This window comes from Idiotropiscis lumnitzeri, chromosome 1, assembly GCF_059441095.1.
Source record: "Idiotropiscis lumnitzeri isolate Australia: NSW breed Sydney's pygmy pipehorse chromosome 1, RoL_Ilum_1.0, whole genome shotgun sequence".
Lineage (NCBI taxonomy): Eukaryota > Metazoa > Chordata > Actinopteri > Syngnathiformes > Syngnathidae > Idiotropiscis > Idiotropiscis lumnitzeri.
The window spans coordinates 6,895,644-6,907,983 of NC_142391.1; the positions used below are offsets into that span (position 1 = coordinate 6,895,644).

Here is a 12,340-nt window from a genome sequence, read left to right on the forward strand (position 1 = left end):
AATTTATCTTGTTTCAAATGACTTTTAGAGCGATTAAAGACAGCAGTGGGATGCCGTTTACCTTATCAAAGCGACTACTTTCATCTTCAGATATACTTCGGCTATTAATTCCTAAGGTATTCACTGTAATGTTGAATAATGTGACACTCCACGCCGGTCCGTGCACGGGCTTGTTTTGTTTACAATTACACGTGATAATTCTTCCGGGTTGGAAGGACCCAGCAGATTTAAGGCGGCTCCCCGAAATATGCCTGATCAAAATGCGTGAGTAAAACATTCTGCCGGCTGAGCGCTCTTTCTCTCTCTCTCTCTCTCTGTCTCTCTCTCTCTCTCACGCAGACACTCGCGCACGCGCGCCCACGCACGCGCGTACAAACTCAACAATTAAACGTGAAAAAAAAACTAAGCAAAAAAACAAAAACAAAAAAAAGGATCATTCGAATATGACAAAAACAAATACGCAATATCATAGAAACTTTAATTAATCTCTTCGAGAGTAACATTTGACCATACAATCAATACAATAAATCAATACAACAGATCACATTCTGTAATTTGGCCTAATGTTAGTAGCAGCATTATGTTCAGATGTTGGTTAACACGCTAACAACAGCTTGCATTATTTTACAACTAAAACAATTAAAAAGGTGACTGTCACCTTTATAGAGTTTTCTAAAAAAACCAAATGGAATGAGTACGTCAAACACTTCCCAAATGCTCCAAAACAAATGAATTGATAACAACAACAAAAGAAGCAACCGATTACCAAAGTAAATGACCAAGACTCGTGCCCACACTGCTGTTCTCACGAAAAATGTTCCATTTGTGGTATTTCAGTCTGTTTTTTAGGGACAAGTGAAGCCGTTTGAAACGTCTTCGTGATTTCGATACATCAACTCAGACAACCCCTCGGAATTCCGGCCCGTATTAGATTATTGGTGGATATTTTTAACTGAAATTTATTTGATTAGCAGATCAACCATAAGGCTTTAAGAGATTATTAATAAATAATAAAGTTTTACTGTTTTACTCAAATTTGAAATAATTTTTTGGACCATATTTTCTATGGCCGATATCACAGGCAATTTATTTCCTCCGGAACCGATTTTCCGATTGTCCGATTTTCAAAATTGTTGGTGCATTTTATTCAGGTTGAATCGGCCATTTTTACCAGATTCAGCATTTTTTTTTTTGTACTCGCTTGGCGCAGACAAAGGTATGACAGAGGATTCAATTGATTATGGGGACAACTGCATATCATTATTTAGAGCACCAATGCACACACATACTGTATCTAGATAACGTGGATAGAAACTGTACCTCTTCCGCTCACACTGACACAAATCCTCCACCTCACTTCTCTCTGAGGACACCCCAAACGTCCACGTGCTGGTATTTGCACACATAGCTTGTGCGTTTTTCCTCGGAGGGAGCGCTTTTTCGCTCAAAGGAAAAACCTTTGATGCTCTTTTTGCTCTCTGTTGTTGTGCCAGAGACGAATAATTGCTGCTGCTTTCGTGTGCGCCGCTCACCTTCTGCCCCTAAGCAGGCCAAAGGCAACGCATTCTGTTTGAGTATACAAAATCGAGAAAGGCACCTCCTCGCCCTCGCTCTTTTAACTGCATTCGCTTGTACTTTTTTATTTTTAAAGTTGTGAGTATAGGGCAACATCTACATGATGCACATGAGCAGAATTTGACTGCAAAGTCTGAGATGCGGGATCACTTTTAATAACAAAACAGTGGTTGTGGATTCCCCAAAAGTGCAGTTTAGCACAACAATGTATTTTCTCAATTTACTTGGGTCTCTTGTGTAAATCATTTCATTATGTGCAGAGTTTATATTGTCTAGTAGGCTTCAATAAGAATACAAACTCCCCAAAGTCAGATGTGTTTTTGTCGCCACAATGCTCGACAGGTAATACTTCTTTTTAGGTCTAAATAAAAAGACAATAAAGGGGCCATCAAGGAACATGTGAAATATATATTTCAGGACTTGTCATTTATTTACTCGATGGGTCTGTAACACGGAACTCATTTACAACATGAGAGACTTCACCTACACAGAGAGACACACAACACTGTGGAGCGAGCATCTAAGTTTAGTGGAATGTTGAAAAAGATGCCGCCTCCACATCATGCAAAACTGTCCGTCTTTTATAGCACGTATGAAACATGGATGAGACTCAACGTTCACACAAACACTCAATATTGTGGAACAATCACATGTGCATGTCTGAGTTTACGAGGAACAAATATGTAGGAAAAGATTTTGTCCCCGCCTATAATACTGCACGGGGGAACCCGTTTACAATATACGGAAAATACTCCACATAAACAAGGACACACACAACATTACGGAGTGACCGAATCAGAATTCACAAAATGTAAAATCGTCTTTTATACTGCACAGGGAACACCTCATTCTGCAAGAATCCACATACACAGACAACGTTGTGGAGCAATGATGTAAGAGTCGACTAAAACGACATGTTGGAAAAGAATCCATCCTCAATGGATATGAACTGACACAGGACAATATACTTAACTTGAACACAGACGTACATAACATTCTGGAGCTTTCACATAAGAGTCTAGATATTGTCCCCACAATGCTTAATAGTGCACAAGGTTTCATGTATATATATATATATATATATATATATATACATATATATATATATATATATATATATATATATATATATATATATATATATATATATATATATATACATATATATATATATATATATATATATATATATATATATGATTACATATTCTTAAGTAATTAATCGCAAAAATTGTAATTAATTGCGATTAATCACATTTTTTCTACTACTATTTTTGTGAAAATTTAACAGGAATTCACATGAATAATATATTGTAAATATTGTAAAATCACCAAATTCGAAATGCGTATTTTAAATCAAAGACCGTTCTAATAACTTTTTTTGGATCGTTGAATATGATTTGAATTGAGTCATCTTCACAAGAATTTTTCTCAAAATTTATACAATACATTTAGTTATAAGCACCACACTCCAGCAGTGTTGGTTTGCAAGGCCCAATGGTAACTTAAGTATTTTGTTCTGTGATGATGTACTTCGGATGAAAAGCTAACATGGTACAGGTTTGAATTTGGCTTTTCAAGATAAGCAAATACATTTTTGAAGTAAATAAAACTGAGTCAACTGAGTTAAAATATTTAATCGCGTTCATTATTTTCAAAATTAATCTTGAGTTAACGCTTTAATTTTGACAGCCCTAATATATATATATATATATATATATGTATGTATGTGTGTGTGTGCGTGTGTGTGGTGTTGGTTGCGAAGCCTTACTTAAATTGACTTAAATAAACATTGCTCCTCCGACACGTGTTTGAATAACGACCTTATTTTGGTGATATACTCTCTTGGGTGTTTTGGTCGTCCTTCAGTTTTCATTATTTGAGCCGCAATATTGCTGCCACTTTGTCACTTGTATTTCATAAAACAGCAACCCCCCTGCCCTGTGTCCTGCCTGGCAATTTCAATGAGCGCCCCCACAGGATGTGAGCAAATGGAAAATGTCCCCGCTTATTGTTTTTAATTTATACCGTTTATTACGCAGACAAATAAAGAGGCTTGGATTTCACTTGGGCTGGCATTTTTTTGCTGACGTTTAAAAAAAAAACAAAAGAAAAACAGTTTATGTCTGCATTGTTGGTGCAACGGGGATAAAAAAAAAAGTGTTGATGGATAGCGCAATGGTTGTGTATATGAGACGCATAAATATGAAAGAACGGCGGCGAGGCGTCAAATGACACCCTTGGCCCTTTTTTTTCTTAAAAGAGCCTGTGCATATGACCGGTGATTTACACACGCACGCTGCAGCTAATTTGTGTCGCGCAAGGACACAAAAAGTTTTGTAATAAGAAGCCGCGCCTCAAATCACTGCACAATAAATTGAGTGTCACAACAAACAGGCCTGCCAAGGTTGCACTCTCCACTGGCCCCAATTCACACGCACGTGCACAAACACACACACAAACACACTCCTTGTGTGTGGAAAGAACACGTGGCAACGCAAGTGCATATGCAGCACGCTACCAAAATGCACTGTGTGCTATTTTTCAAAATAGAAAAGAATCAGCATCAAAGGATCAAGTATGCGCTTGTTTGGCTTTTTCTTTGGCTTTTTTGCATTTATCGTCTTTTTTTTAAAAACTGGTTAACTTATTTTGACATTTGTACAAGAGTAATATCAAAAAAAAAAAAGTTTGAAATTTTAAGACAGGATTTCAACATTTCACTTGAGTTATTTTTATGTATTCAATAATAAAGTTTTAATGTAATTGTAATTACACTGTAATTGTAAGACTTTTCCGTTAATTTTTTTGTGGTTACAATAAAACTATATATTCTTTATTCTTACAACATTTTGGATTGTCATGATGTAATGTTAAACCCGTGCTTTATACTTTAAGAGCTGTAAAATAATAGGGGGGGGACGACAGCTCTATATCCTCAATTAAAAATTGGATTTTTTTCTTAAAACTTAAAAAAAAAAAAACTAAATTCAAGAATAAAATGATGTTAACTCATTTAATCCCAGCCATTTTCACGAGAGGAAACCCCTCATTCCCAGCGTTTTTCTGGATTTTGACTGATTTTGCGAGGCCAACAGTATATTGTGGTCTAATGCTCCAAAAACACGGATCTAAGACGCGGAGAAAAAAAAAAAAGGCTAGTACGTATAAATACGTCTTTGGGAGGCAAGGACTACGTTTTTGAAAAGGAAAAATATCCTTTCAGAGTGCTTGTACAATGCTTTTGCAATTATTTTCTTTTTCTTTCTTTTTTCTTGAATAAAGTCAGATAGTCTTACACTTCTGACAGCTGAGCATGATATAATATTACTTAAAAATGTCTTTACAGATTTTATAATGGCGCCGTTTCACTTCTTTTCTATTTCCATGATTTCCAGCGGGGAAAATTGTTTCAAAATGCAAACAAAGTGCAAAAAAAAAAAAAAAAAAAAAGAATAATGAAGCTCAATGACATTTAATGACAACCAAATGTTATCTTCAACCCATATTCCATTTGCTCAGGCGTTGTTAACTCCCCTCATTGACATTGCCTCCATCAGGGGCTCATTTTGCTACACAACCATCAACATAATGATACCTCTTTAGGGCCTAACCGCATCCAAATCAGTTAGTAAACAACCCAAACGGGGGGATCTGTACACATTTTTACACACAATTAACTGTTATCACGAGAGGCTTAAACGGATTAGTAGGCCCATTAATGTCGGAGGCTAATCGCTCCTTGATTGGAAATGTGAGACAACGTGAAATCAAGTCAAAAGGCCTTTGGATCCAAAATGGTCTTCAACAGTGTTTTAGTCTCAGAGCCCCCATGAAGACTTGGCTCTTACGCCGACTTTCCATTTGGCTTGTAAAATGCTTTCACATAAATGCAGATGATTAATGTTTCGCCTGAAAAGCCCCCTCCTCCCCCATTTAAAAAAAAAATTTTTGCTAACGATTATTTCACCGTCAAAATCTGGAATTAGATAAGCAAGGCAATGCTGAATCACTCCTTCTTGTATTTATGATTATATTAAGATACACCAGACAGATTTAGTTTCGATTTAATTCAGGGATACAGTATTTCAAATATTGTTGCATTTGCATAATGGAAAAATGAATGAAGGCAGCAAACAAAACATTACTACGCCAGCCAAATGAAATTACACGCTACACAATTTTAGGGCTAATTGGCATTTGGGAAAAAGTCCATCCAGTGTGAGACGTGTTTATTTATATAATAATATTAATAAAAAAAAATAATAATAATACATTTGTTGGTTTATGAATGTGAGCACCACATGTAGAAAAAGACTACTTCTACGAATGTACAACATCTACTACTAGTTTTTTTACTACTGCTGCAAACTATTACAACCTAATACGAAATACATACATATGATACATAATATACTATTATAGTATGTACAATGCTGCTACAACTGCTACTACTACTTAATACTTATTATATATATATATATATATATATATATGATATAAATAATACATAAAAATATGCTACTGCTACTAATGATGATGATAATAATAAAAATAATGTGGACGAAAACAAAGTAATAATAAAGTAATAAACGTGTCAAATGCTAACATTATTTTTATACACTTTTTATATGTCATATTTATTTATTTGAGTAAGTTGGCAATGACTACAACTGCTATTACTACTACGGTACTAGTAATAACAATACTATTACTGCTACTCCAACTAATAATGACAATAATAATAATAATAATAATAATAATGAAAAAATAAAAACTCAAAGCACTAAAAGTGTCAATGTTATTTTGGATATTGAATTCCGCTGTATTTATATACACTTATTAAACACCATAATGATCGATTTTGGTAAGGTACTGTGATTGTCTTGATTATAAAATTGTTCCCCCTCAAAATAAATAGTAATGAATAAACATGAATGTTTTGACCTTTTATTGTTAAGTGTGTGCGGGGGGGGGGTGTAAACACTATGAGGACACTGAAGGGGTGAGTGTCTTAAGTCTGGGAAAGATCAGTTACTCTATCGTTACATGGATTTACGAGGAGGGTGTTCATTTTCTCATTGAACTGAATGCAAAAGAAAAAGCAGAGAAACCAAAATGTCCACCTAACTCTTCAAGTTTCATAGACGCGCTCTAAAGCGATAATTTCCTTATACATTAAAGACAACTTTCCAGCATCCAGGCCAGCCAAAAATCCCTTAGTACAAATGTAATTTCCTCAACGTTTGTCCTTGATGTGAAGTCTTCTGGCTTCCCTTCCAACATCCCGGAGACCCCAAATTACAGCCTGGGTGCTGTGAAGTTGCAGCCAAAAAGGATGTGGTCCGTGAAAGTAGGCCCCCGTCCCGATAATTATCACGCTGCCAACGCAAACTGCACGCACCGCCATCACCTGAGCCAAACGCTGATACAAGATCTTACGCTAATGGTTCGCAGAGACGCTCACTTCTGAAACGCAACCTTTCCGGGACGTTTTAAGTCACGCACCACTCCACTCTGCAAAACCACAAACGTAAAACAAAGTGTATCGACTATGTCCAGCTCCAATTGATTTGCCCTCAAATTAATTCATGCATGAAAAAATTATCGGCCTAAAAGGGACCGACCTCACGTCGGTCAATTTCACATAACTTTTTGGGTTATTCATTCAACCAAAAAGGTTAGGTCAAATGGATGACCCACACAAGAAAAGAATGTTTATGTGATTGATTTTTTTGTTGATAGTTTTTCAAGTTGTCCTGTCTTAAATGACAAACCCACAAAACCCCAAAAAATTTGAGTTGGTTTGAACAGAATAGCACACGTTTCTGGGTTGGGAGTTTTGTTAAGTTGTTCTAAACACTGTCAAAAGCTGAGTTGTTATTCATTGAACCCAATTTTTCTAAAGCTAAACAAATAATACCAAACATTTTGTCAAATTCAACATGGTGGCAGTTGGTCCCTTTCCGACCCATGACTGGCTTATTTTTGACCCAACATTTTTTTCTCTGTTTGGTCCCCAAACCCCCAACCACTTTGGACCGGGCCACGGTGAGCCGCTCAGATGTAAAAAAAAAAAAAACAAAAAACAAAAAAAAACGAAAAACGATAGCACGTATGAAGCCCGCTCGTTGCACTCTAAGGCACGCATGCTAGCTCGCGCATGCTAGCTCGCGCATGCTAGCTCGCGCATGCTAGCTCGCGCATGCAAGCTCGCGCATGCTAGCTCGCGCATGCTAGCTCGCGCATGCAAGCTCGCGCATGCTAGCTCGCGCATGCTAGCTCGCGCATGCTAGCACTCATGCTAATAGCTCTTAGCAGCACTTCAGATCATGAAGTTGCTGAATGTTAAGATGCTTATTGTCTGGGTCGCATTAGGCTGATGTTAAACACACAAGTGAGTGAAATGAGTAATGCTAGCAAGTACGAAGCCCGCTCGTTGCACTCTAAGGCCAATATATAAATAATTACAAAATAATTTCAAGATGATTACTCATTGTATCAATTCGGGAGGGATAACAATAGCTTGTGTTGGTAAACGGGTGCGTCGTAATTACTTTGCTCTCTCAACAACGGCCGCCAAACGTGATCTCAATCCAGTATTACTGTAGCTTGCAATGAGAATATTGGAGCTGACATCAGAGTTAGCCAAACACACACACACACATACACACAAAGCTTCAAAGATCCTCCCGGGCCTGTTATGGCTTTCCCTGGTGATCAAGTGTGACACTCGGCAAACACAAAAGCCTCAGCCCTCTCGTGGCTGCGCCTTGCTTTTCTTGGACCGCAAAAGTCCGCCGGCTGCCAAGTTGGCTTGGCAAAAATGAGCTCTCATATCTCGGGAGAGAGCGCGTGTGTCTGCATGTGTGTATTTGCGGTATGTTGATGCGTTGAGTGGATCACAAGGCCTCATGTTTGGATTTCCATATTTAAATGATGTCACCTGGATTCAAAGCCACCACCACAAAGTCTCTCCAAAAATACGGTGTATTTGTATTGAACCATAATTTAGGTGACTAAACATCACTGCGACCAAAGGCAATACTGATTTTAGATGAAAAATATTGCTTAAAAAGATGCTGTGTATGTTTGGAGTTGCCTAGGCAACAGGAATTGGTGATTCATTGTAAAAGTTCCCAACTGTAAAAAATGCTAATGCACACCAACGATTGTCCAGATTGCACTAAATTCTTGTTGCTAGGCAGAGTTCGGAGTCTCCAGCGCCGCTGCTTCTGCATGTGAATGTTACTGATGATAAATTTGATGAATGTTTGGACATTTTTTCAGAAATCCCGCGGGAATTCTTTACCTTTAATCACGGGACTAGGACGGCACAGGATAAAAAGTTCATGGGAGCCGACGGGAGTGGGAGAGTCCATGAGTCCATTTAATTAATTTTTTTCATGTAGCTGACCTCCAAAATGGAAGCGGTACGAGATTGAGAGGGACGCAGGACGGTGTGAAAGTTGTTTTCACCGGGACGGTACAGGAGCGGATTTATTTATTTTTTTTACTATATTTTTGGTATAGGATTATTTTTCTGTGGGAGTGGTCTGGTCTGGGATTAGAACGAAAATCCACGTCACCCACGAATCCTGATTACAATTTTTAATTATCATTGCCATATAAATCCCCAAGATTTGAAAACTTGAAATTGCTCACTTGCAAAATGACCAAAAAATGAAGAGAGCACACTCAGTGGCTCCGATTTATTTTCACATGAACTTGATTTTACACTTGCACTACAGTTTGTAAGTTGAAATGATGTTGAATGGAAATGTTTTGACCCATGAAAAGATTATTTGTATTTCCATGATTTCCAATGGGGAACATTTGAAATAGCCTCCCACTTGACTACAAATATTTAAAAAAAAAAGCACAGCAATGATGCAACCCCGTCATTTTCCACATTAAGCCAGCCGTACTACCCACCCCTTTCCTCCCCCACATCTTTTCATCTCTCCATCTCATCCGCGGTTTTGTTCGTTTCCCTCTTGCAGCACGACGTCACCTGCGCCAGGTCAGCCAGACCGACAAAATCGACGCCAGAGCGCCGCGAGCTCAAAAGTCTGCGTTTCGTCTTGTGGTTTTGGAGTCGGGACGTCTTGGTCTGACGCACTGTCCAACGTCAGCACTTTCACTAAATACCATTGGTGCTGTTGGAAATGAGGCTATTGCTTTTGGGGAGGATTATTGGCGATGAAGCAAGAGTGGAGTATAAGGATGAGCTTTGAGGGACACAAGTTGGGAGAAAATGTATTTTCCAATAGGAGAAATAGAACTCCATAACATAGTAATTTATGATTTTTTTATTTTAAATTCAATTCAATGAACATTGCACCACTCCTTCTGGCGTGTGCGACGGCTACGTAGGGGCAGTATAACACAGGAATAACAGTAAACTGCAATAATAACAGTCATTCGATACAGAGGATAAAGAATATATCCCAGTGAGTATTCCTATGTTAGTCGTGTGCTCAAATATCCGTTGCTTGGAGGATTATAACACTGCAGCACTGATGATATGCGTTAGCCCTTCTATGGCATTCCACATTGTGCGTTTGTAGTAAGCTAGTAAAGATGTTTAACCTTTTTTAGTGGTTTAAAAATACATAACCTGCATTTTTCTTTGTTATGCGTTTGGTTTGACAAAAAACTTCAACTGAGAGTGGCATGAAACAACTTGAAGCCTCTTTTGAATTTTTTTTACAGACACTGAATCGGTGGATAGTGTGTTGAATTATTTAAAAATCATTTCATCAAGTGATTTCATGCAACCACATGTTGAAAGAAAATTCAGTAAATTCAACACATCGTTTTTGGAGTTTGGTCCTATAAGTGGTAACTTAAGTCTGACGTGAGTCAGGTCATGTGACTCGATCCTCCCCCTCCCACCCCCTGTCCCCGTGTGCGTTTCTGCAAGTAGGAAAGCGGTGACTAACCGTAAACAACAAACAAAATCCAAGGCTCCGTCCTGCAAGGGACACAGCAGATGACCTCAAGTTTATGACCTGCAACCTGTTGGTCCTGAGCGATTACTTCTCACCTCCTCCACCACCACCGCAAGATAGATTCTCACCATGAGAAGCCCATCAGCAGGCTCCGCTTCGGCTTTTATGAGAGGGATTTCACACACTGGGTCCAATACTCCAATACTTACTGGAGTCTGGTGATTAAAGTATATAAAAAATGGGGGGGAAAGAAGGGTGCAGAGCCTCTAAAAGACGCTGATTTAGTGAGCTGTCGCCACAGTTCAGAAACGGGGCAACGGGTTCAAGTGTGGTGAAAAGACATATCACAGCATATCAAAGCCATGCCCAGTTATCAGGCAACTGTCAACCAGAGTGACTCCGAGCAGCGTCGGGGAGGACAAATAAGATGGTTTAGAAATTGCGACTTTCTTCCAATTCTTGAAACAAAAACAAAAAAAGAGCCTTTGTTTTAAATTTTTTTGCAATGCAGTGATGGCTAGATGTTAGTTGCCCCGCCCCCCCCCCAAATACATTTATTTCTTATGTGTGGGACTGACTTATAAACATATTTCACTATTTTTTTATTCTGCATTTTAGTACATATTTAGCTGACCTTTTTCAATCTCTTTATTTATGTTTTGCTTATTCACTAATTTTTCATTATTTAAAAACTTGTTTATTGATTTTTTATTGTCATGCCTAGCAGTTATATTTTTGTTTTATAGCATTTTTATTTACATTATTTACTTTTGAAAATGATAATTTCTGAAATATTATATTTTTTGTAGTTTTTAATCAAATTTTGCAGCCCTGCACAATTTTTGTGTTATTAATTAAACTTTTTTTTTTTTTTACTTTTTTTATCTCTTTATGTTTTGCTTATTCACTAATTTTTCATGATTTAAAAACTTGTTTATTGTTTTTTTGATTGTCCTGCCTAGGAGTTATGTTTTTGTTTTAGAACATTTTTATTTACATTATTTACTTTTTAAAATTCTAAATTCTTAAATATTATATTTGATGTAGTTTTTATTCAAATTTTGCAGCCTTGCACTTTTTTTGTGTTTTTAATTAAACATTTTATTATTTTTTTTTTCACTCCCTCACATTTGTTAAAATGAACAGTTACTCTCCTGATCAATTGTGATCAGGGATACTGTATGAGATGCGATAAGAGTTGACAGACTTACAGTCAGACTGGAAAAATAAAAATGGAGTGAAATGGAACACTGAGTCCCTGACCCTCTGCTCACCTTCCCGATCACCTTGTAAAAATAAAATAAAATAAATAAATAACGGTAAACCCATCATTTCCACGCTTACAGGATTCATCTGCTGGCCTCTCATCTAACAGAGTGGCCCACGATGCCTTCAAGTACCAGCCGGGCTATAAAAGACACATCCTGACGGGCCCTTTTTCCTCCGTTTTGTTTAATAGCCGTCGCTCCCCGTCTTCTTCTCCCCCCTCTGACCCTCCAGCCGGCGCACCACCCACTCTCAGACACAGACCCTTGGCTCACCCCTCGCGCTCAGGGTTCAGGGTCAGGGCAGCAGACTTGTCAGCCAATTGGGCCGCTGCCCAGAAGAACTGAGGTTCTGAGATGTAAGAGACCCCGAAGACCACTGTGATGTCCTGAGAGCTTCTGACAGAGTGTTTATAACGTCTTAAATTCGTGGAGAGCAGCCGTTCATGTGAAAAGCAGGTTCAGTCAAAAAAAAAAAAAAAAAAGGTGTTCTTTTTTTAAGACACATAATGCAACTATAAAGCAGTATCTTAGACAGAAGCACCC

General features: G+C 37.9%; 1 protein-coding gene across 6 annotated transcripts in view; it reads right to left on the reverse strand.

The window, feature by feature from the left end:
• Nucleotides 1-12,340, reverse strand: part of dph6 (diphthamine biosynthesis 6) — a 192,125-nt gene that overhangs the window by 70,831 nt on the left and 108,954 nt on the right. For 5 of the 6 annotated variants that reach the window (XR_015846379.1, XR_015846377.1, XR_015846376.1 and 2 more), the window contains exon 1: nucleotides 62-206. The exons of the other annotated variant lie outside the window; for it this stretch is intronic. Coding sequence is in view for 1 of the 5 variants with exons in the window: in XM_088313890.1 (XP_088170016.1) it covers nucleotides 62-84 (23 nt within the window). In the remaining 4 variants the exon portion in view is untranslated. Of the gene's footprint in view, nucleotides 1-61; nucleotides 207-12,340 lie in introns of those variants that run through there. 6 annotated transcript variants of the gene reach the window in all.